General features: G+C 40.7%; 1 protein-coding gene across 1 annotated transcript in view; it reads left to right on the top strand.

Moving 5' to 3' along the window:
• pclob (piccolo presynaptic cytomatrix protein b) overlaps positions 1-24,320 on the top strand; it is a 61,688-nt gene that overhangs the window by 12,362 nt on the left and 25,006 nt on the right. Inside the window, exons 9-12 of the mRNA XM_067589586.1 lie at positions 171-1,235; positions 2,119-3,294; positions 15,394-16,341; positions 17,014-23,977. Coding sequence (XP_067445687.1) covers positions 171-1,235; positions 2,119-3,294; positions 15,394-16,341; positions 17,014-23,977 — 10,153 coding nt within the window. The remainder of the gene's footprint in view (positions 1-170; positions 1,236-2,118; positions 3,295-15,393; positions 16,342-17,013; positions 23,978-24,320) is intronic.

The following is a 24,320-nucleotide window of genomic DNA, read 5'->3' as shown; positions in this document are numbered from 1 at the left end:
TTCCCTTGTTCCCATGCCTTTTAACTTATTAGGACTTTGCTACTTTTCTCCAATCTCTGTTGTTTCTTCCACCCAAATAATATATTTGAACCAATAGATTCACATAGTGTTTTGGGAGTTTGTTATTAACAAATGCAAAGAATGTTACCCATGTTTTATTTGTTTTTCAGGTGAAAGAATGGCTTTGTCTCAACTGCCAGATGCAGAGAGCACTTGGGGCTTCTGAACCTCTAGGCCTTCCCATGATAAAACCTCAACCTTCACCAAGCAAAGAGGTCCCTGGCCCCACACAGGGGAAAGACACACCAATATCAACTTCTCAGGAAGACATCCCGAAAGTAGCCTCATCCAAAAATGAGCTTGTTAAGGTTGCCACAAGCAAAGAAACTGAATCCCCAGCCCTTAGTGAACCAACAAAGAAAGTTACCCCTGCGGCTGCCTCATTGCCTGACAAAAGTGTTACATCCATTATCCCAAAGACTGATGTTCCACCGGCTTCTCAAAAGCCTTCTGGAGGGACACCCAAAGGACAACCTGGAACACCCCAGCAACAGCCTCCAAATGCTGTGACTTCTACTGTTAAGTCTGCTCCTCCACCAGGTACAGACACAGGAAAGCCACCCCCTCAACAGTTTCCAAAAGCTGGGACCTCTCCAGCAAAGTCTGTACCACAACCGGCTCAGCCTGCAAAACAGGAGTCAGGAGGCTTCTTTGGTTTTGGTGGTCCTAAAACACAGCCTACTGCAGCAAAAACTGCTGAGTCAGTGACTGGAAAGATGTTTGGCTTTGGGTCATCTTTCTTAAGCTCTGCATCCACTCTGATAACATCAGCTGTTCAGGATGAACCTAAAACTACACCACCGACTCCACGTAAGATGTCCACTACAGTCCATGTCTCTCCTAAAACTACACCACCAGCCTCTCCTAAAAAATTACCTGCAAAGGACACCAAACCACCTGCTGTCCAGAAAACTGAGGAGAGGAAACCAGAGAAACCACAACAGGAAAAGACTCCTTCAACAGTGCAAACCAAAGTGGACAAAGCTCCACCAGAGCCCCACAAGGCACCAGCAGACACCCAAAGGGTTCCAAAATCAGATCAGTCCATCTGTCCTCTCTGTAAGGTGGAACTCAACATGGACTCCAAAGATCCTCTCAACTACAACACTTGCACAGAATGCAAGACTATTGTCTGCAACCAATGTGGATTTAATCCAATGCCCACTGAGGCAGAGGTAAATCAGTCTCTCCATTAATATTGCATTTGCTTTAACTCATCTTTTTTAAGAAAATGGAAGAAGAATGAGAGCATCTAAGCATCTCACAACTGAACAATACACATGGGCATTTTACAGATTTAATCATCATTGTTTATGGGCCCGGCAGTGGAAATATATAATTCAATATGAAAGTTCAATATTGTTTAATGATCAATATGTTGCAATGTTTAAATACTGAAACTAATACTGATTTTGACATTGATCAAGTTTAGCACCACAACTAGAATTTTTTTATTATCAACTAATCTGCCAATAATTTTCTTGATTGATTGATTAATAGTTTGGTCTATAAAATACTAGATAGTTAAAATGTCTATCACAATATCCTCCAGTCCAAGGTGATGTCATCAGTAATCTTGTTTTGTATGACCAACAGTCCAATATCCAAAGATATTCAATATACTATAATGTTAGACAAGGAAAAGCAGGAAATTCTCACATTTGAGGAGCTGGAACAAGAGAATTTTTGGCGTTTTACTTGAAAATAATAGTTGGCTTTTTACTTGTCTGTCAATCATTTAATTGAGTAATCGACTAATCGTTGCAGCTCTTATCAGTTTAACTGCATTTTACCTGGAATCTGGATTTTTACTTTAATTCCATAGAAAGTAATTATAATTGCCAGAATTGCCTAACCCTAACCCACATTAATTAAGAAGTAACATATATTACCATAACAATAGACATGATTATAGTTTATATACATGAATGATAAATGAATAAATACATGTGACATGAGGATATTTGTGCTGTAAGATCATTGTTCCTTCATTTGTCTATCAAAACATTGTGTACTTATTTTTAATAACAATTTATACATTCCATTGCTTTCTTTCAGGTAAAGGAATGGCTTTGTCTGAACTGCCAGATGCAGAGAGCCCTAGCAGCATCTGATCCCACTGGACCTACTGTAGTGAAACCACAGCCCTCCCCAAGCAAGGTTATCACACCTCTCGGCTCTGAACAGGAGGATATGCCAATATTAGGACAGAAGGAGAAGTCTACAGAATCTACAGCAGTCAAAAAAGATGTCACTCAAGCAACTCAATTCAAAAAAGAAACCCCCAAATCTGAGGCCCCAGTGCCAACTTCAGTCCAAAAGACGGACTCACCACGACGTGATTCTATGCAAAAGACACAGGTCCTTTCAGGTACTGAACAAGGACAAGCCCAGGATGTGGCTGCCCAGCAGCAGCCTGTTGGGAAACCCCCACAAGTACAGATTTCTAAAACCACAAAACCAGAAGTCAAGGAAGGTCTTGCAAAACAAGAAGCTGGAAAACCACCACAACAGCCCTCAAAATCTACGACTGCCCCAGCCAAATCTGCACCACCACCAGCTCAGCCTACTAAACAGGAGTCTGGAGGCTTCTTTGGCTTTGGTGGTCCTAAAACACAACCTGCTGCAGCAAAGTCTGCTGAGTCAGTGACTGGGAAGATGTTTGGTTTTGGTTCCTCTATCTTCAGCTCTGCATCTACATTAATAACCTCAGCTGTTCAGGATGAACCTAAAACTACACCTCCAGTTTCGCCTAAGATGTCCCCTGCAAAGGAGACCAAGCCATCTGCTGCACAGAAATCACAGCCACCTCAACAGGTCAAGCCTGCTCCATCAGCACAGGCCAAAGTAGAGAAAGCTACACCAGAGCCTACAAAAGCCACAGAAGTGACCCAGGTTGCTCCTAAAGCAGGTCTGTCAACTTCAGCAAAGGAGGCTAAACCACCTGCTGCTCAGAAACCAATTCTGGAAAAGATATCAGACCAACCTCAGCAGGCCAAGGCTCTTCCATCAGGACAGGACAAAGTGGACAAAGGTCCATCAGAACCTGTAAAACCAGAGGCCTCCCAAGCTGCTCCCAAAGTGACCCCCAAAATGGCCCAGTCTACTTGCCCACTCTGTAAGGTTGAACTCAACATGGCCTCCAAGGAATCTCCCAATTACAATACCTGCACTGAATGCAAGAACACTGTCTGCAATCTTTGTGGATTTAACCCCATGCCTCATACAGCAGTGGTAAGTACCATAAACATTTATGTCAATCTTAAATCAGTTTTTTTTTTTTTCAGGTTTGGTCCAGAAAAAATTTTACCTCATGGTCTCCATGTCAAACTTTGCCATATAGGCAAATACTAATGGCAAAAACAAAACCGGCAAATTTATAAAAATGCAACTGAAGAAAAATCGTCATTCAGATCTTTACCTTTAAAAGTGTCTCATGTCTAATATGCACGTTAATGCTTTTATTTAGAACAAATTTGCACCTCCACTTGGAGAAAATGTTGTCATGTGTCATTGAATCACAATGTTACTGGTCAATGGTTTGGTCTCACGTCAAAAATAAAACTCAGCATGGTTCTACATATTATTAACAGCTGCCTTATGTGCTGTAAGTGCTGTCTCTTTGTATTCCCTTCAGTAAGCCATGTCATATGAAACAGTTCATTTGATAGTTCTTACTTATTTAAGAACACAATTTCTTGTGCTACAAAGTACTTATACTTGTTATTTCCCTTGCTGTTTATTGTTAATTCTCATGCAGTCAAACATGGCTTCCTCTTTTTCCTTAATGAATATTTTTCTGCAGTGTAAAGGGTAAAAACAAATGGAAAGTTTGGCTGCCATACAGTCTTTTATTTCTAATGAAAATACCACACATAATAGGCTGAATTTTACTCTGTTGTTGATTTGGTTTGCTTGACAAAGAACATACATTTTATAACTATAGTGGAATAATAATGAAGATACCACAGCAGAGAACATATAAATCTTTGTGCAGTTAATTAATTAAATCTATTTCAATCATTGACCGACTTTAAGAGATCTCAAACAAAATTAAAACATACTAAAATGCAGGCTACATCGTGGATGACTGTCGTGGCTATCCCCCCACTGTAGTGGCCTGAGTTACAGTATTATATAACAGTTCATGAGAAGAGTCCTTCAGCAGACCAGCAGCACTGAAAATGTATTAAAGTGATTGAGGGTTGTGCAACAGCATTAGTGAGATGGGATCTGCTGTCATAGCAGACCAGCGACCAGGGAATCTCCAGCCCCCGTGAGAGATTTGAGATGGCAAAGCCCTGTGATATGCCAATAAGCAGAGGTGAAACAGATTAAGTCCAACACAATACAGTGCAGGACATGAGAGCAGCAGACATTTCCTTTCAGGCCATCTGCTCTCATAGATCAGTGGCCTCCACGTAATTCAACAATTTCCCCTTCATTTTATTTGGATGGCATTAGTACACATGCAACTTAGCCACACATGCAGGTTAGTGTTGAATGCAAGGCTGTGTACCCTTGAATTTTCATATCCTTCAGGTTAGGTGCAGTAATACTTTGCTCTCCACATCACTTTTTTTCTGGGCTGAACAGCTCACATTTCCCTGTGGGGGAAGTCTGTTTTTCTGGCAAACAGTATTAACACTTAATGCCTTAAATCATTTGTTTTGTTTTGTCAGACCCATCTAGAATTATTTGGAAAAAAGGCTTTTATTCTTCTGTCATAGTTATTGCAATAGTCACTTTGAAGGAGTTCAAATGATACAACACTGTGCTACAAGTATTTAAAATGTGTGTACAGTTCAATAATGTGTAATGTCAGTCAACAGTGTTAGTCATTTTACTGGAGGCTTTCAAATAAGGTCATTTTTGATGCTAATACTTTTGTAATGGGAGATAATATTAAATAAGAGAACATTTTGGTTATATTAAATCTGATAAATATGCATTTATTGAAATAATGTGACCCTTTATTCAATCATTTTAGAAATAGTAAATTTGTATTTCTGTCTGACAGTTGTTTGTATGAGAGCTGGGACAATATTCTTTGCATTTTGTTGACACTCGGTAAACAAAACTAATCTCTGTTGTAATTGAGTGACTGTGAGAATTACTTTTTCTTTTTTATTTATTTCTACCCTCAGTTTGGTTTCATAGAGGCAGATTACCACACTCTCAGCCCAAATGGCGGATTAGTAGGGAGTAATAACAATGAGAGAGATGTGTCTCTTATGTAATTGACACTTCTCACGTTTTTCGTGGACACCAGAGAGGGGGAAGAGCCTAAGGGTAGCGGTTGAATGGGGGAGGGGACAAGCGTGGATGATTGCTGCTGTGTATACAACATATATTTATTCCTCTTAATAGCCTAGCAAAACAGAAATAGCTTAGCCTTAACACAACTGGATAGGATGAGCCACTATTGCTGTCCTACAACCTGCTTTATCATGAAAGTGTGTGGCTTTTTAGTAGGAAAGCAGAAATCCCCATTTTAAAATATGAAAAGGACTTGTAAGGTTCGAAAGAAGAGGGGCCCACTTTGGATAAAGTGAGTGCCAGCAGCAAGTCTATCCATTTTTCCTTTTGCCTGTTCTGCTTCAGCTGATGCCATCAAAAGCCTGGGAGTGACTGCTGTCTGATAAGTAGGACACACGTGTGTGGTGCTTTTCCAGCTAAAGCTTTGTGTTTGACAGATGAGACAGAATGATAGTTCCTCAGTAATGTTATTTTTTATGTTACCAGGTAGCTATTTCTCTCACCTCTACGATGCTGTGTACAAAGCAGTCACTACCTCATATTTAATAAAATATATATTTATTATAATATCATCTCATCGGAGGAACTGTTTTGGAACCAATTTGCCAGGACTATGAATATCCAATGAGAAGGTAAAAGGTAACTTCACACTTTTGAAGTCTTTTAATTAGCTTCAAAGTTTTCGTATTCTTTACATACACGAGTTTTATGTAAAGGCAGATGTTTTTTCTGTTGGCGGCCACACAACAGTAGACTGTTGGCCCTGTGATAAGGAGGAGACACCCCCCGGTGCACCTAGTGACAGCGTTAAAAATAGTTTCTCTATGGAGAGACCATGCACAGTCTACCTGCTGCATCCCTACTCCTTTTCCACAGCCATTTTTTGAGACTATGGTGGGCGTAGCAGTGCCGAAATTGACTAGGCTCAATCTTTGGTCTTAACACTGCATTAGAGCATTTTTGAAATAGTCATATTATTGTGATAAATTCAATCATTACATTATTGGTTTATTGCCACTGACCTCAGTTCTTTTTTATATTATTGTTGCACTCTGTTGGCTTTTAGTATGCTGCATGTTTCGTGACACATCCCTCAAGCTACTATGATTTACATGAATATGAGAAAGTTATCCATGTTGCTATTGTATTATATATGATGTCTTTCTGTCAGAGGAGAAGGAATAGGACCTCCCCTAAGAAGTTCAGCTTTATTAATGTATAGTACTTCCTGGTGTCTAGCATTTCAGTGTCCTCATTCTATTTATACCACACCCTTTCACTCCCTCTTCTACCCCAATCTTCCCCCCATTGCACCTTGCCATCAAAGGAAAGTTTGCTGATGCGCCATTTGTCAGATTGGAAAAAGCAGGGGGTGTATTTCCTTGTCTTTAGAATGAAGCACTCTGCTTATTACAGATTGGTAGGTCAACGTTCTCTATTATCAGAGGGCTTGATTTATGTGGAGTTCTGCTCTGTAGGGGCCGCTGAAAGCCAAGTACATTAGCCAGCTACAGCTTGTGCCAAAGGAATCTGCCAGAAAATCAATCAGAAACTCACCAGCCCCAGTATCAACAGCAGGAAAGCGCTGTAGAGAGGCTGAGAAATCGTGATGTAGTCAACAGCCCAAAGGCCATCCCTTTAGTGTTGTTATCGTAAATTGTAAATTTCAAGTGGTTGCTGTCTTATAAGAAGGTTTGGTTCGTACAAATTATACAAATTCGAATTAGTGGATTGATTCATTAGTGTGGAAATGCAAGAGTTGAGAGCTGTTTGATAGATATTTGGGCATTTGGATTTTACATTTGATTTATAATGTTTTTGTTGAACCATACCTGGTGTACACAACACTGATAGTGAACAAGAATTGTTCCCCTTGTCATTTATCCATTAATGCACTGTGTACACTGTGCCGAACGTGTATGAAGGATATGAATACCAATAAATAAATAGAAAATATTTTGATTTTTTTAAAAAGTCAAAGTTTGAGGGAATTTTGTGCGAGAAGTGAAAGGTTTTGCACAAATGCAGAGTGTCTTTTGCTGTGAAATAAGTGAACAGGACAATTTGTCATAAAGCTACAGTAAGCAGATCCAACCTAATGCAGTAGGCCTGTGTGTCAAGAGCATCATTTCCTGACTGCTGTCATTGTGAAAGTCTGGTAATCCAGCTCACAGGCTAATCGTGGGGAGCAGCCTCTCCCACAGCTCGCTGCTTGGGGCTTCTGCTCTTTACTCATAAAACAGATTTAATTAGACAAAAGGATGATGGCGACTTTCCAAACCCCGTGGCTCTGATGCATGGCTCGGAGACTGAGTGGCTATGAGGCAGTAACTGGCGCTGAAGGGGAATGTGATGGGATTAGGTCTTTATGTTGACTTAGATTTTTTTTTTTTGCAGACTGATTTAGAATTAGCAGGTTAAATGAGTTATAAGATGCAACGTCGGTGCAGTGAGGGAGACTAATAGTACATGATCTGTCTCAATCAAGCTTTTGCGATGTTGTGGCTACCTTTATTTGATAGTTACCCTAACAGTTTGATGGCCAATCCAAGACCATGAGGCTACGCAGTACCAAATGGTACAGCCTGTGATACCTGCCTCTGGTCACTTTGTGAACATGGTGGGCAATGAAAGCCTGTACAGCTCAAAATCATTGTGCAGAAGAGGAAACATGTTTGATATAGGCCTAATCATTTGCATACTTCTGTAATTGCTCTGTCCATCTGTTCTTTACTTTGGTTATAGATGGTAAAAAAAGGTCAGTTATCATGCTGAGACTGGGACCTGTGCCATACCAACACCTGGAGAGGTGTGAGGGGCAGGACCATATTTAGACTGCAGGAGAGGGAGAATAGACCAGCAGAAAGACTCAAGAATGCATGGCCATGACTCAGCCATCTGTGAACACTGCTGTTTGATCTCTCTCGGTCTTTCTTGATAGTTCCTTTTAAGTTTGTCCTGTTAGAGGGAAGCAGAAGTAGAGTGGTGAATTGGCCATAATGTTGAATTTTAATGTGTTATGCAAATGTGGTGTTTGACAATCCTGTGGTTTCTTCATGTATTGTTAATTATGTGTTAATTTAAGTGTGCAATTATTGTCAGTGGCTGAAAATGAATTTTGGTCAAATCCAGTTTTCCATAAAGTTAATGCTATGAAGTAGCAAGCTGGTGGAAGCACAGTGATGGACATCTTAAGAAAGTTGAGAATCTAATGTTATTATATTTATTGACACATCAGCATCTCATTGCCATTTTATATAAAATGCAACCTGTTATTACAGCTTGTGCTTTTTCGTTTCCTATTGCTTCAGACTATGGTTGTGACAGCTCATGATGTCATCTACAAAGACAAAATATATATTTTAAATATCTCTTCTTCTAAAATGGCAATTATATACTGGTATAATTCATTTTATTTTCATAGCTGGCATATGAGCTGTCTCTGATAAGGCCATTGTGCTGGGTGTATAAGATGATCAGAAAAGCAGGAGGTGTTGGAGTTTCTGATTACTAATTTATCATCTGAAGGGCCTTGCTAGTGACATGATTTTGCTGATTAGCATATGTATGTGACAGGAGCATGTTCCTTGTTAAATGTAATTGCATCCTGCAAGCGTGACAGAGGAGGAGAGGGAGAAGTAGAGGGATATGTGGGGATTATACCACTGAGGGATGTTTAAAGCAGAATATTGAGCTTTATAGGTTTGTCATTTAAGAAAATCCACACATAATGTACAGATTAGCTTTAATAATGAACTATTTTATGAAGTCAATTTAAGAGGCACTGAGCTATTCTGTAATCTAAAAGAACTAGATGCAAGTATGACAGTGTCTTCATTTTTTATGAAGAAAAATAAATTACCTTAAGGTTTAGCTTTTATTTGCCATATATAACATATGGCTTAGTCTTTGACCAACATCAAAGGTAGATTTCAATGAGGCTGAGCTTAGGTTCGAATGATTTAATGGTTAACACAGTTATCAGCATCATGCACAATGCTGATGAGGCTTTGTTTGTTACCATTAGGAACAAATAGGATTACCATATTCCTGACTAAACCACAAATGACTAAACAAAATTATCTCAGTATCAACGTAACTGGATGCATCAGTATCAGTTTTCTCCTAAGTCAAGCAATGTTCTAGATTAATTAGGACATTATTTTTAAAGACTGTATACACAATATATTATTACATGTGTAATTACACTGGCTGTAATTTTGTTTGCCATGCATATATCTCAGTAAGTGAAAGCATTTTACAGCAATGCAGCTAATTGTACTACTGTCTTGCAGTGTTGCTGCTATCAACAGTTTCAGAATAGAATATGAATATTTATATTTTCAGGCATGCAATAGATTCATGCTAACATGCTTTTACCCAAATATCTAATCTCTGTAAAGAAATTGGACAATTTGAAGTTTGAAACAATAATAGCAATCTTCGGCAGGACAAATACAAGTAACATGTCACCATTGACTTCGTGTGATGGTATTTTGCCAGTTTTGACCAATGATACTTAAATCTTCACTCTGGGCTTGTCTTTCTATTTAAAAGTATGGGTCTTAGCAGTGTTATTTTAGGCTTGTTTATGGGAATAAAGATGAGATGTCCAGTACAGCTGGATTTTAAGAGCAGGCCTAAGCCAGGGTATGACAGAGGGTATATTACATCACTCTCTAAAGCTAAACTCAGCACACAAGCCCATGAACTATGTTATTTGTTTACATCACTGGATCCCAAACCAACACTAATCTCTAAGACGTAACATGTGTGTTTAGAGACACATCCACATACTTCTGCATGAACATGAGTGCATGAACATTAGTGTGGCCATATAGCCATTGTGGTTCCATAATCAAGAGGTGTTAAATGTGTACAGGCTCTAATATTTTATCTCATCGATAAAACAATTAAAATGTGTTGATTCACAAACAGAATGTGTGCAATATAGTCTCCTCCTCTATAGTGGTTATTAGAAGTGCTCTCCCTGGCTCTGCAGAGGCAGGCGCATTGCTGTGATTTGGTCTGCTACGTTGCTACAGACTCACTGCTTTGTCTATTGACAGCTTATGCTTTCCTCTCCTCCTTAGCTGTCTATTATTGGAGCTTAGATGTGATAAGAAATGTGTCTTCAGAGGATTACATTTTAAAAGTAATAGCATTGCTCATAAAATGTGATTTGCTCTTTTTCAAGGTAAGCATTTTTATTGCTGTCTTACAAGTATCGTTAGTTTTAGTGTAACAGCAGCAAGCATATTAATAGTAGAGACCATAAGTTTCTATTGACAAATGTTATTTATGGTTAATATTCCTGTATAAATGCTTTGGTTGTTTGAATTGTCCAGCTACAATAGTGCTGGGTGAAGACTGAATTTATGTTACTTTGGATGCTATGGTACTACTCTGCATAAGAAACTATGTTATATTGTAGCATGTGGTTGTCTATAACAAGTCAAAGACATCTTTGGTAGTAGAAAACATGAACGCTATGAGTTATTATCTACTGCAACGCACCGCAATACCTAATTACCTTGGCACAGATTACATTATGCTGTTATTGTTTGTTTTGTTTTTGTTTTTGTTTTTGTTTTTGTTTTGTTTTTTACTCTTGTTTTTTTAATACCTCACATTCATGTAATTTCAACTTTACAATTACAGAGACCTAAACATGCCACACTACCAAAAATCTGATTGGAACCTGATTTTACTCACAGATTCAATAAAACAATTTTAATATTAAGACTTGACACCAGAGAACTAAGTACATGTTGTAATGTTTTTTGTTGCAGGTTTGTTTGTGTCTATAGTCTTACTAAAAACTGAAGCAAAATGTAGGATAATTTCACAAAAAAAGAGTTAAGGCATTCTTATCTCAGTAAATCAGGCTAATTTTCAGCAAATTCAGTTTTTAAAAATGAGCTATGTTACAATGAAAACTATAATTCCAGTCTAAAACTGAAACCCTGAATCTCTGTCAGGCTGCTTTTTAGGGTTTGCTCAGACTCTTAGACTTAACTACTGTAACAATCTTTGATCAGACTAAAATGCTGACTCTGTTGATTTCCATTCCTTCCACTCCCTCATCGCTGTTATAATGACCATAATTCTGAATAAAATGCAAAGTAAAGAAAAAAAAGGATGCATCAAACTTAGTAGGCACTTCTTGTTACTTTCATTATTACTTACTTGCACTAGTGCAAAGTCTCTGTACAGCACACACACCGGACAACAACCACAAAGAGAATTGGAGTAAGCAGAGCACAAGAAAAGTCCTCTGCTTACTCCAGTTATCTTGGTGAACAGGTACTTTATTCAGTAACATTTTATAATAACAATCAGTAGTAAGTCATTTTTAAGACATTAGTTAACAATGGACTACTCATAAACAAAACATTAATATACCTTTGTAAATCACTTGTGAGCTATTCAAAGCAATTATAAGAAATTATGCTATTATATGAAGAAAGCATTGTCAAACAATTCATAAATAATTCATTTTTATGTGGATAAGCATTTACAAATGATTTACAGTCAGGGCAAATACACAGACCTACCACCAGAGATTTTCAACCTCAGTTTTCCTGTGTTTCCAGTATTGGCCAGGTGCTTCGTAAAACACAAGTGGCAGTGTTTGTGGGTCTGTAGGAGTGGGATAATGTGAATCCCCAACTACTTTCATCAATGTTCCGTATCTGTTATAAATGATGTGAATATGAATAAATCATTTATAATTCATTTACAAGTGCTTTTGCATCCCCCCAATCTAAAGTGTAAACAATTCATCATACATAAATGTCTAACCTATCACTTTCAGATTACTTTTACTTGTTACAAAGGCTTATGCATGTACATAAGGCTTTTACAAATCTTTTTGCATCCCTCTAATAAAGTGTAAACAAATAAGCGAAGTAAAGTCTAAGTGAAAAAGAGAGGAAAAAGGGCTCAACCAACTTCATTAAAGTCAACATATGAATTATATCATTAAATTAAGTAAAACTTTAGAGAATTTTCAATAAAAAATGAGTTGTATCAACTGTAACAGTCAATTTTAAACATTTTTACCATTGTCACATTTTTTAATGAAAGCATAAATATACAGTTCAAGAGACAGGTGATGCTTCATTCCTTTAGTCTTGCTGGAGAAAAACATAAAGCTTTATTTGTAAAGATAAAATCAACAAACAACATCCAGAACAAGCTTATCTTGGAATGTTTTTTTATAAACTCTGTAAAAGAGCCTTAAACACACACAGTGCCAGTCAGGAGGAGGACATTTCTCTTTGTCTGATAACGTTAAAAGCAAAGTTAGACTTTGCTGTCGGCTTCCCAACTCATTATTTGAAAAAACGAGCGAAAAAGATGGAGAGAGAGCTGCTGTGGTCGAGCGAGCTGGAGAGTGAATGAAGAGAGGGAGCGCTGGTAGTGAGAAAGCTGGTGAATCAGATCAATAAAACGTTATTTTCTGATTGTTTCACAGCGGTTACGTTCTAGAGCACAAATAAACATGCCCACACTCCCACACACCTCCGCTCACCCCTGCGGTGGTGGGCTGCACCACCTGATTTGGTTGGCCTAACCATGATAATGCTAATGTTAATTTTTGCTAGCAAAAAACAGGCTTAAAACTATTAAAACAAAATTAAATTACCGGAAAACTGAACATCTGACTCCTTAGAGGGTCTTTTAGTACATCCAAATGCTGAACCAAACTTTTTTGAGCAACCAAAATGTTACGATTAACTTTAGTGAACTGAAAACACACTGAAATAACAATAGCTACAGCCATCTGGAGCCAGGCTTATGCTCTGTGAATCCGGGGTTGCACCATGTTTATGTTACCTAACCAACGTTGTCGCCATGGTAGGGACTTGTCAATCGCAATGTAGCCACACCCTAAAGCCTGACTTTATCATAAAATTTAAATTAAATGGGACAATAGTTTACAAAATGAACATCATGCTCTACTGAAGAAGACTTGAAACTAGTGATTGAAAACTCAGTAGGAAACTGTTTACTGAGGTAATAAATCAAGTGAGAAGTAGGGTCATTTTCTCATAGACTTCCATACAAACAGACTTCTTTTTGGAGCCAATGGAGTAGCCCCCTGATGGCCATTAGATAAAATGCAGGTTTCAGTCACTTCTGCCTTGGCTTTATTTTTCAGACCCAGAACTACCTGCTTGATCACAACTCATGCATTTACCCACTGTAGATTGAAATATGTTCTTATTCAGGTGGTACAACTTTACATTAACCAAAATTATAGAAATAATCTGTTGTCTACCAACATGCTAACATGGGCTAGCATGCTAACGGGCTAATCGCAACTAGCATCACAACTTTTACAAACTGCATCAAATTGATAGTGTTGAAAATAAACACATATGTATTTACCTTCTCTAAATTGCACTTAATCCTATATCAGGTCGTATAACTCTCCCATTAACCGAAAGTTATTCTGCCAAATATCTGTGTCTACTTTCCCTACCTTCCCTATGTTATAGCCCGCAGGTGCCTCTTGTAGTGTTGACTCTACACCAGTGACTAAAACTCAGATTTAAACACTGAATAATTTTATTAAATTCAATTCAATTCAATTTTATTTAGGCTATATAGCACCAAATCACAACAGATGTTATCTCAGGACACTTTTTTACATAGAGCAGGTTTAGACTGTACTCTTTATTTTACAGAGACTCAATAATCAATCCCCCATGAGCAAGCACTTGGCGGCTGCAGCAAGGAAAAACTCCCCTTTAAGGGGAAGAAACCTCAAGCAGAACCAGGCTCTAGGTGGGCGGCCATTTGTCTTGACCAGTTGGGTTGAGAGAGAATGAGGGAGGGGGAGGGGGGACAGAGAGACACAGAGAAGCACACTAACAACAATATAACAATAACAACAACAATAATAATAGAAATATGACTAATCATAATAATAATAAGAGCCTACTTATGTGTCTTTAGTAGAATATAATTCACATGAGACTCCACACACAACCGACCCCAACAAAGCATCAGCACTGCCAGCACATCAAGTTCAACCTGGTTCTGTGGAGCAGGGCGGGTCATCAGTAACTTTTGATATAAGCGTAATTATTGAGTTATTGGACTCAACTTACTACAAAGTTTTCTAAACCTTGATTTTGTAACACCTCTTAAAAAGGACATGTAAATGTATAAATTAAACTTTTACTATTCATGTGCAAAGCTTTTTGCAGACTATTAAGTTGGAAAACAATCTACAGCCAAAGAATGTGCATATATAATGAAATAATTTCATATAATCGCTTTGAGTGGCTCACAAGTGATTCATAATATATCAACAAATCATTAATTAATCATCCAGTGTACTAATGATTTTTTCTTGAAGATTCTTCATAATTACCTAATCATTTAGATGACTTACAACATATCTGTGATATGTTACCATAGAATTAAGTAATCATTTACAAAGGTATATTAATGTTTTGTTCATGATTAGTTCATCATTGACTAATGTCATAATTGGCTTACAACTGATTATTATTTTAAAGTGTTACCCATTATTCTGACACATCACATTAGCTCTGAGTTGGCTTTGCGGAATAGATTAATCCTGGATCAGTAAGTTAGGTTCACTCAAGGCAGACACAATAGACCCCTTTCACAGCAGACATTCTGACTTTTCAAAGCAGTAAACGCACAGCTGTAAATAACAACACTAATGATGGCTCCATTCCATTAAGTATACCACTAAGCCATGTCAGTGAGCATACACAATGCCAGAGCCCTGGAACTGGCTCACCTAAATGCAATTCAGCCATCATTAATGTTACTGAATCCTCCTGTGCTTGATAAGTCAAAATGTCTCCTGTGAAAAAGGTCAAAAAAACAAAACCAGAAACACTCTGTCCGTATCCTCCTTTATGAAATACTTCTCTAAGCCTTTGAATTGTAATCTGTAAAGAAACCAGCAAACTATTGCTTTAACATTGACTGAATGTATAACTGAGTCTTAAGTTATATATGTAATATATCATATTGGTGTAGTGTGTAATCATATGTTGTGTTGTGTTGTTTGTTTGTTCACAGAAGGAATGGCTGTGTCTGAACTGCCAGACTCAAAGGGCTTTGTTGGGGCAGCTGGGAGACTCAGGAAAAATGCCACAGCCTTCCCCTGTATCAGCCAAACCAGATACCCAAGCCACACCTGCAGCCAAAAAGGCAGAGCCCAAAGCTGCCCCTACAAAGACAGAGCCCACACCTGTGGCCACAAAATCACAGCCCACCGAAGCCCCCACCAAGGAAGTAACAACAGTTCAAACCCCAATAGCAAATACAGAGCCTACATCTGTCAAGATGGAAACCACGGCTACAGCAGCTTCCACACAAGACAAGCTCGAGACAACACTCACACCCACAGCACCAAAAGTTCTACCTGTCACAGCAGAAAACCAGCCTTTAGCAGCATCTACAGCAGAACCCATTATACCCACTATGGCTCCTGTGCAACAGACAGTAGCAACACCAAAAGTTGAAGTGCCAAACATAGATATTCCCAAGACTGGAAAAGTGGAAAGTAAAGAAGAGGCAGTGAAAGTGGAGCTCAGTGTGACAGAATTTTCCCAAGCTGAAGAGTCTAAACCTGACCCTCCAAAAGTCAAAGTTGAAGCAGGTGTAGCTGCAGCTTCCTCTGTCCCTGTGACGGAGGCTACAGTTGCACTCACCTCCCCTATTGCTGCAGACATTTCTATGGCTGGAGTTGTTCCAGGGACTGACACAAAGCCAGAATTGTCTGCTCCAGAGAAGATTATCAAGGAAATGCAACCTGCAGATCAAATCAAACTGACAGAGCCAACAAAATCTTTACAGCAAGTTGAGCTGGAACCACAGTCACAAGAACCACAGCTGGTATTGGAAAAAGAACCACTCACAGCAGATGACAGCAAGCAAGTGGCTGACAAGTTGGTTGAAAAAGTAAATGATGTCACCTCAATTCCAGAGCCACAACCAATATCAACAACAAATATCACCATACAAGTAAGAGCAGCTCTTCTTCATAAATAAGAATTGTTGTATTGACAAATGTTCAGTAGGACATTATAAAATCAACATTATATAAGAAAATAATTAGATACTATGGAAAGCCATTCTGTCATTACAACCATCCTGGCGACCTTCCCTATATTTATAAAAATTGAGGAGCTTGAGGATTAAATACAGATGTTGTCTTTGAGACATGTAGGCATCTACTTCCTAACTGATTTTGATATTGCTGTTTGGCTAACTATATTCAGCTGTGACAGTAGGGAAGACGGTAAAGTTGTGCAACAAGCATTATTTTAATATACAGTATATGTTGTATTTTAGCCATTTCATGCAGATTTTTGTTAATCTCACTTCAATTATTTTCCATTTTGGTGATAAGTGTAATGACACCAAAACTAGTACATATGACACTGATTATCTCAAGAGGGGGAGGGGGACTACATCTTCATAATTCATGTGTCTTCTGGAATATGTTCACTGTTATCTTATATGGACAATACTTGGGTGATGCACCTCTCCACTCCATTCCACCATTTTCATAATTACATCTAAATAACATGCTACAGTTACAAATAAAAACAAGGTAAAATATCTGGCACTGCAAGTCTGATTCTTTCTAATACGAAATGTATTTACTGTCATTTTGTTTTCTCACATTTTCAGGACCAAGATGAAACCAAACAAGAACCAATGAAAGAAGGAAAGGACTCCATTCCTACTGGGCAGGTTAAATTGGCAAACACTGTTGTCCCTGTGACAGCCACTCAGGCTAAATCTAAAGCAGAGAAGAATGATGAAGATCAACCCCAGATTTTACCCATGTCACAAGAATTGAAGGATGGGCAGGTGGTTAGGGATGTACCTGAAAAAGATATAAAAACAGATACATCCATGCCAGTAAAGGAGGAGGTTAAAACTGAGAGAAGGCGCCTAAGTTTCCAAGCAATGGAAGAGAGCAGTGAAAGTGAGCTCACACCCTCACCTAAAGTTCAGAGGAGAAGGCTGGAGGTAAGCAATATTTCATCCAGCAGTGAGGACATCAAAACTGAAAGTGCTGACTCCTCTATAGAAGATGAAGACTTCATTCGCAAGCAGATAATGGGTATGGGTGATGAAGAAGAAATGTCTCTTTCAGAAGATGAGAAAGAGAAGAAATTGGCAAATGAGGAGGCTGAGCTTGATACTGCTTCAGTGGAACCCAAATCACTGTCTAGAAAAGGTAGTACAGATAATGAAGACAGCCCAGCCAGGAGAAAAGCCCTCCTGAAAACTGATGCTGCAACTACTCAGGAAGCTCCTGAAACAGTGCCCAGCACCACTTTCAAGAAAGCTATTCCAGTCATGAGACAGAGACAAAGCACTGATGAAGAAGTAGAGAGCATCACAGAATCCCTGTCAAAGGGATCATCTAGTGTTCAGGCATCTAGCTTTACTCCAGGATCTTCACCTACATCTGCCTCATCTCTAGAGGAGGACAGTGATAGCAGTCCCAGCCACAGGAAAGTCAGTGGGGACAAACAGTATCGCAAAGGTAAGCACAGGCAGCCAACCCAGCCTCTCCCCACCATCGAAGACTCCTCTGAGGAAGAGAAGATGAGAGAGGAAGAGAAGTCTAGGAAAGACAAAGACGAACTAATGCCCCATGGCCAACGTCTGTCTCCAACTGAGGATGCATCCTCCATAGAGGATCTGAGACAGGTCACCACTATGGATGAAACCAGTAGAACATCTGGCTCTGAGTACTCTGGCAGTATAGAATCGGAACCGGAGGCTAGGCGAGCTGTACAGAGAGGACGTAAGCCTTCACCAACAGTGATACCATTCACTCCTTCTGACCCATTTAAAGAGAAGCATATGGTGTCAAAATCTTTAAAGAGTGCTGAAGAGGCATATGAGGAAATTATTCAGAAAACAAAAGCTATTCCAGGGGAGAGTCCTCCTGATATTGAGCCACTCTATGGGGGAATGGCAATAGAGGACTATCTTTACGAATCCTTAGTTGAGGAGCCTGAAGTTAGGATAATTGAATCTCAAGAGGAAGAACCCAAATGGGATACTGGCTCTGAACCGCTCAAGAAACTCAGGTCTCCAGAGGAGGTTTATGAAGAGATGATGCAGAAAAAGAGAGAATTGATGATGATAGAGCAGGAGTTTCAACAGGCCCAGACTGCCATGGAATCTTCCTTGTCTGAGCCTCCCTCAGTTGCTGAGACCTGTGTGGTGACCATACCTACAGAAGAGACATCCCTTACTGGACAAACAATGTCTCTTACAGGCAATGACACTACCAGTGAACTTACAGTCAAGAAAAAGAAACGCCCAGCTCCACCACGGCCCTCTGAACCTCCTAAGCGCCCTGAGGTGACTGTTGTTCCCAGCACTCCTAGTGGATCTATAAGTTTTGTTAGGCCCATGGTTCCTCAAGATCCTGCCCTCAGAAAGGCACTATTCCCCATACCAGACCTCAAGATTACCCAATGTTCATCTGGGGAGGAAGAGGATGACAGTCTTGCAGACGAGTATGGTGTTGGTGTTTCCTCTGATATTACCCCCAGTGATGATTCTGAGACTAAAGAAGATCTGTCCATAAGCCCACCTTTGTCTGAAACCACTGAAATGGACCCCATCTGTGTGGTCTGTGAAATTCCGGAACCAAAACCGATTCCAACTCCAATATCAGCCCCAGAACTAACCACTACACCTTCGCCTGTATCACCAGTCTCCTCTCCAACTTCACCAGCCACTCCAGATTCCAGTCTGGCATCTAATGCTACATCATCATCCTCATTCTTGGCTCAAACACCTCTTTCATCAGATTCAACTCCACTGTCTACACCAACACCTCCAACTTCATTTGTAACCCAGTCCCCTCCAGACATCTCGCCACCATCAATTGCAACAGTATCTCCTAGTGAGGGCCCAGCATCTTATCCTACTCCAACCACAGTCATAGTTACAATACCAGATGTGGTGTCTGATCCATCCAAAGCTCAAACAACTGATTTAGTTCAAGTTAAGGCTTCTACAGCTGAAGCTCCAACTCCAGCCCTAGTGGAGACTTCTGAACCTGTTGTTGTTCAAATGCCAGACTTGGTTTCATCTCCATCTCAGGTGCCTATTGAGGCTCCAGCTGTAATACAGGTCTCAGCACCAAGTGAAGCACCTGTTGTTGTTTCAGCTCAACCTACTGCCCTAGGTATAGCTACAACTATTGTAACACATCCACTTCCAGTCTCCACTCCAGCTTCAGCCCATGTTGTTTCTGCTTCCGTCACTCTGGCCTCATCCCCTGGGCCAGTCATAGTCCAGATGCCTGACCTGGTTTCAACTACATCTCCAATCTCTGCACAAACCCCACTACCAGTCTCATCTCTAATAACTACCCCAGCTCAAGCCCAACCCAAAGTGGTACACTCAGTCCCTGTTCAGCCAGCTGTCCCATCAGTGATTCCAGTAGTAGTCCCAGCTCTGGCTCAAACAGCCCAGGTGCCTACACAAGCCCCAGCATCAACGACTATAGTCAAAAAGAAAGTCCCACCACCTCCACCCCCTCGGTCTACTTCAGTTTCATTACCTGAGCCTACCACAGAGATGCCACTTGTAAGGACTGTTCAGCCTGTTTCTCCTACTATGACAACTACCATAGTTATGGGAACCATAGAAGCTGACCAGCCAATGCAGTCTGTGGTTGTGGATATACAGCCTAGAATGGAGGACTTACAGCCAGACAGTGTGGCTGTACCTCAAGTAGTGACCCCAACCAGACAAGGGCATGTAGTCATCATAGTGCCTAGTGTGGAAAACATATCTTTGCTCAGCCAAACTCCACAAGATATATCTAGCACAGGGCCAGTAGCTTCCACTGCTTCTCTGCCACCAAGTAGTCAAATAGCCACACACCCTGTGGTTACCAGTGCATCCCCCTTTACCACAGCCACTTCAGATATACCCAGCACAGATACAGCTTCACTATTTGCTCAGGTGTCAGCAGTGCCAGTAGCTTCAGTTCCACCAGTTCTGCCAAAACCCATGGCAGAGACAAAAGTTGTAGACACAGTAGAAATACCTGTAGTAGATACACCTCCACCATATCCTACTGCTTTACCCAAGCCCACTATTCAGTCAAAGCCACCTGTTCCCACTGCAGTGACGATTGCTACAGCCACAATAGCACAGGTTTCAGTTACAACAACTGGCCCTAGTCAAACTGTAAAACCTCCTCCACCCATACCACCTAAGCCTATATTAATTCCAGCTGGACTAGTTTTCAGTCACAAACCAGGAGAGAGTGTCAAGCCACCTCCTCCTACCATGGCCACCAAAGCTGCGACACTGCCCAGGACCAAAGAACCTCCAAATGCTCTGTCACTTAGCCTGACCCGGCCTGTGGAGTCTAAGTTGGGTACAACATCACCTAAGTCACCTTTGTCTCCTAGACATGCCAAATGTTTGCAAACCTATGTGGTAATAACTCTTCCATCTGAGCTGGGCTCACCAACAGAAGGTATAACAGTCCAGGCACCTGTAAGAAGAGGCTCGATCCCAACTACAAAAGTGTCAGGGGTACGGACCACACCTTCAGAGCAGAGAACACCCACTGAGGTATTCTCAGCACAGGCTACAGTTAGGAGAGCATCTGTCCCCAGTGTAAGGCATCCACCTCCAATACCCATAGCTCCAACTGTTGCTGTAGAGCAAGTGATAGCCTCTGAGGTAGTGGCTGCTGAAGTGCAAGCCGGAAGAGATTCTGTGCCCTTCTTAGTGCAACCACCACCATCTGTGGCTGATGACATGACAATCTCATCAGGTCAGCACACACCCATTCAGGCACATAGTGTTCCTCATCCAATTAAGAAACCATACATCCCCGTAATGGCGCAACAACAACCAATTATTCAACCACTGTCATTGTCAGAGGTCATCACCATGCCTCCAGAGCCAAAGGTTCTTATTCAACCACTAACAGTGGAAGCCACAGCAAGAGCACCATCTGTACCATCTGTTACTCAGCATCCACAATTTGCTATAGAGGTTATAACAGTTCCACAAAAGATTTCTGTTGAAGCACTTGTTCCTCAGACTCCAATACCAACTGTACCTGTACAGCCACACCCTCCGATAGAAGCTGTTGTTGTACCACTGCAGCCAGGGGTACCTTCAGATGCACTGGTTCCTCAAGATAGACCAGCTGCAGTCTCCTCAACTGTCTATTGTCAACAAGTTGCAACTCAAATAGAAATACTACAAAAAGAACAGCATATGCGAACTGACGACATTGTCCCCGAGGCAGTTATGATGAGATCCCCAATACCAGGAGTGGGTCAGCAAATTCCTGTTCAGCAGGAACATATGGTGGTTGAAGCAGTGTCTCATTCTACACAGCAAGAATTGCCCGCAGGTTTCAATAATACTGACAACATTGCTGAACCACCATCAGTCCCACAAACTCTTCAGCCCTTAGAAGTTCTGTCTGTAGCGACCGAGCAATTATCTACACAGCAACCACTTCCTGCAGCTGAAGTGGTGACTTTCCCTACGAAGTGTGAATTACCAACAGAAGATTTTTCTACTGACACTGTTGTTAGAGTACTAGGAGTACCAACAGCATCTCCAGTAACTCATCCTCTACCTGTAGTAGCTGTTGTCCAAACACCTGAAGTAGCTATGTTGACGCCACTACCTACAGATGCTAAGATAACTACTACAATGGCTGAAGTAACACCATCACCTGTTGTAATGGGTGTCCAACAAATGGCAGCACAGCCAGAAGTGCCTGCTGTTACTTATATGCCACAGGTCTATGGAGCAATTACATCCTCAGCCATGCCACATTCAACTCCTCCACTGGAGGTCATAGCGTTAGAGCCTGAACATGAGACACCTTCAGAGGTTATAATGAAGGATGTTGTTGTAAGAAGAGCTTCAATACCACCATCAGTGATGCAACCTCAGGCAGTGGTGGGGATGCCAGTTGGAGTTATTACAACTGAGGAAACCACCAGTAGGAGGAGGACATCGATATCATCCATAGTAGAGCCACCTTACACCACAAATGAGATATTTACCTATCCTACAGAATATGAAACTCCCACACAGGTGGTCACAACCGAGGCCTTTGCTGCCACCAGGAGAGAATCCATAACCATGCCAAAACCATCACCATTGGCACAGGTTGTAATCATACCAGCCGAAAAAGATGTTCCTATTGATGGCTATGCTGTTCAGGTCCCATACAGGAGAGGGTCTGTTCCTTCAGCAGAACAACAACCACATGTATTAACTTATTCATCAGAATATGATCACCCTCTGGAGATAATAACTACTGAGGCATACACCAGGCGAACTTCAATACCCACTGCACAGGACATCACACAGGGTGTATCTGTAGCTCCAATCACCATCACTAAATTTCAGCAAGAGTCTATTGAGAGCCAAGAGATTAGAGGACCAGAAAAGGTGGTCTCCAGTATGAGTCACATGTACTCTTCTTCAATTTCCACCTCAGGCCAGCCTCCAGAAAGTCTGCCTAGCCTGGTCACTCAGGTGGTCACCACTGAGGTCCAGAGGACCACTGTGTCTGTTGTCCATGAAAGATTTCCACAGGTCCCTCCACCCAGTGTAGCAATCACTATACAACCAGATGTAGCTAAAGTCCAACCTCTGCATAAACAGAATGGGAAGATAATCTATCCCGGCGATGTAATTGATTTACGTACAATGAAGGTTGACGTAAAGATGACTGAACAAGGCATGGACCTTACACCACCTGAGTCATGTAGACAGTCTTTTTCAAGTGACACTAGTGGGCGTCAAATCACAGCAGTGCAGCCTGAGATAATAAATCTTAGTGCAGAGGTCACCCCTGCAACCACACTCTCTGTAGTCACTGACAGCATCACAATAGTCACATGCACAGCCACCATTGCCTCATATAGCAACACTCCAGCAGAGAAACCTCTCGATTTGCAGGGCCCTGTTCCATCATTGCCTCTGCCTCTTACCACATACAAACCATTCGAACCACTAGCCCAGATTGTATATAGACCTGTGAACGCCCAGCCTGTAGTCAGTGCTGTAGCATCCACAGCTCAAGACATACCCATTAATCTTTCCTTTGGAGCTCTCGTTTCCTCAGAAGGCACACAGCCAACGACTTTGGCCAGTACAGCTATTGGCAGTGGAGGCTCTGTCCTTTCTCTAGAGGCCACAGGGGCTATGGATTTGTCAAACTACAGACCAGTGAGAGCTATGGTAGCTTTGTCTGGTACAAGCCCAGGAGTAGTGACCACTGTGGTAGAGGATGATGGGACTCCGGTTGACCTTACAGCTGGTAGGAGGAGTGTGTGCTGTGATGTCATCTACAAGCTGCCATTCACAGGAAGCTGCAGAACACAGCCTCCAGTCACAACCCAGCCTGACAACCGTTTTGGCTATAGAGATGACCACTACCAATATGATAATGCTGGACTGTATGGTATCAAAGGCATGAATGGTATAAAAGCATCGATGTCTGAGACCAACCTGACAGAGGCAGGACTGTTCTCCTATGATCCCAAGAATGACTATGACTATCTCAGTGGATCTTCAGATGGAGCTATAGACCTCACTGCTACTAAACTTTCTGCTGGTGAGTATGGGGAATTTCTGCATGTTTGCATTTTTTTATTGCCATTCTTTATGCTTGTTCTATGGGCTTAGATTTGATTGATTTAATAGATTTGAAACTTTTATTTAAAATGTGCCTCTGCTTTTAAACTGATATTGTTACAGTCTAATACCTTGCTTTCTGAAGATGTATGTGGTGGTTTTACCTTTAAGTTTATTTACTCATGCTTTCCTGAACCGTTTATTTACTTTGCTATTTAATATGCATGTTTTCATTGTTAGATATTAATGCATGCTTGTTTTTCTTTTGTTTTTCTTTTGTCTTCATACAGATGCATGTGTGTGCCTGCGTGTGCTCCCTCAAT

This window comes from Thunnus thynnus, chromosome 5, assembly GCF_963924715.1.
Source record: "Thunnus thynnus chromosome 5, fThuThy2.1, whole genome shotgun sequence".
Lineage (NCBI taxonomy): Eukaryota > Metazoa > Chordata > Actinopteri > Scombriformes > Scombridae > Thunnus > Thunnus thynnus.
Note: the sequence above shows the minus strand (reverse complement) of the source record. Positions and strands in the feature narration are given on the sequence as shown.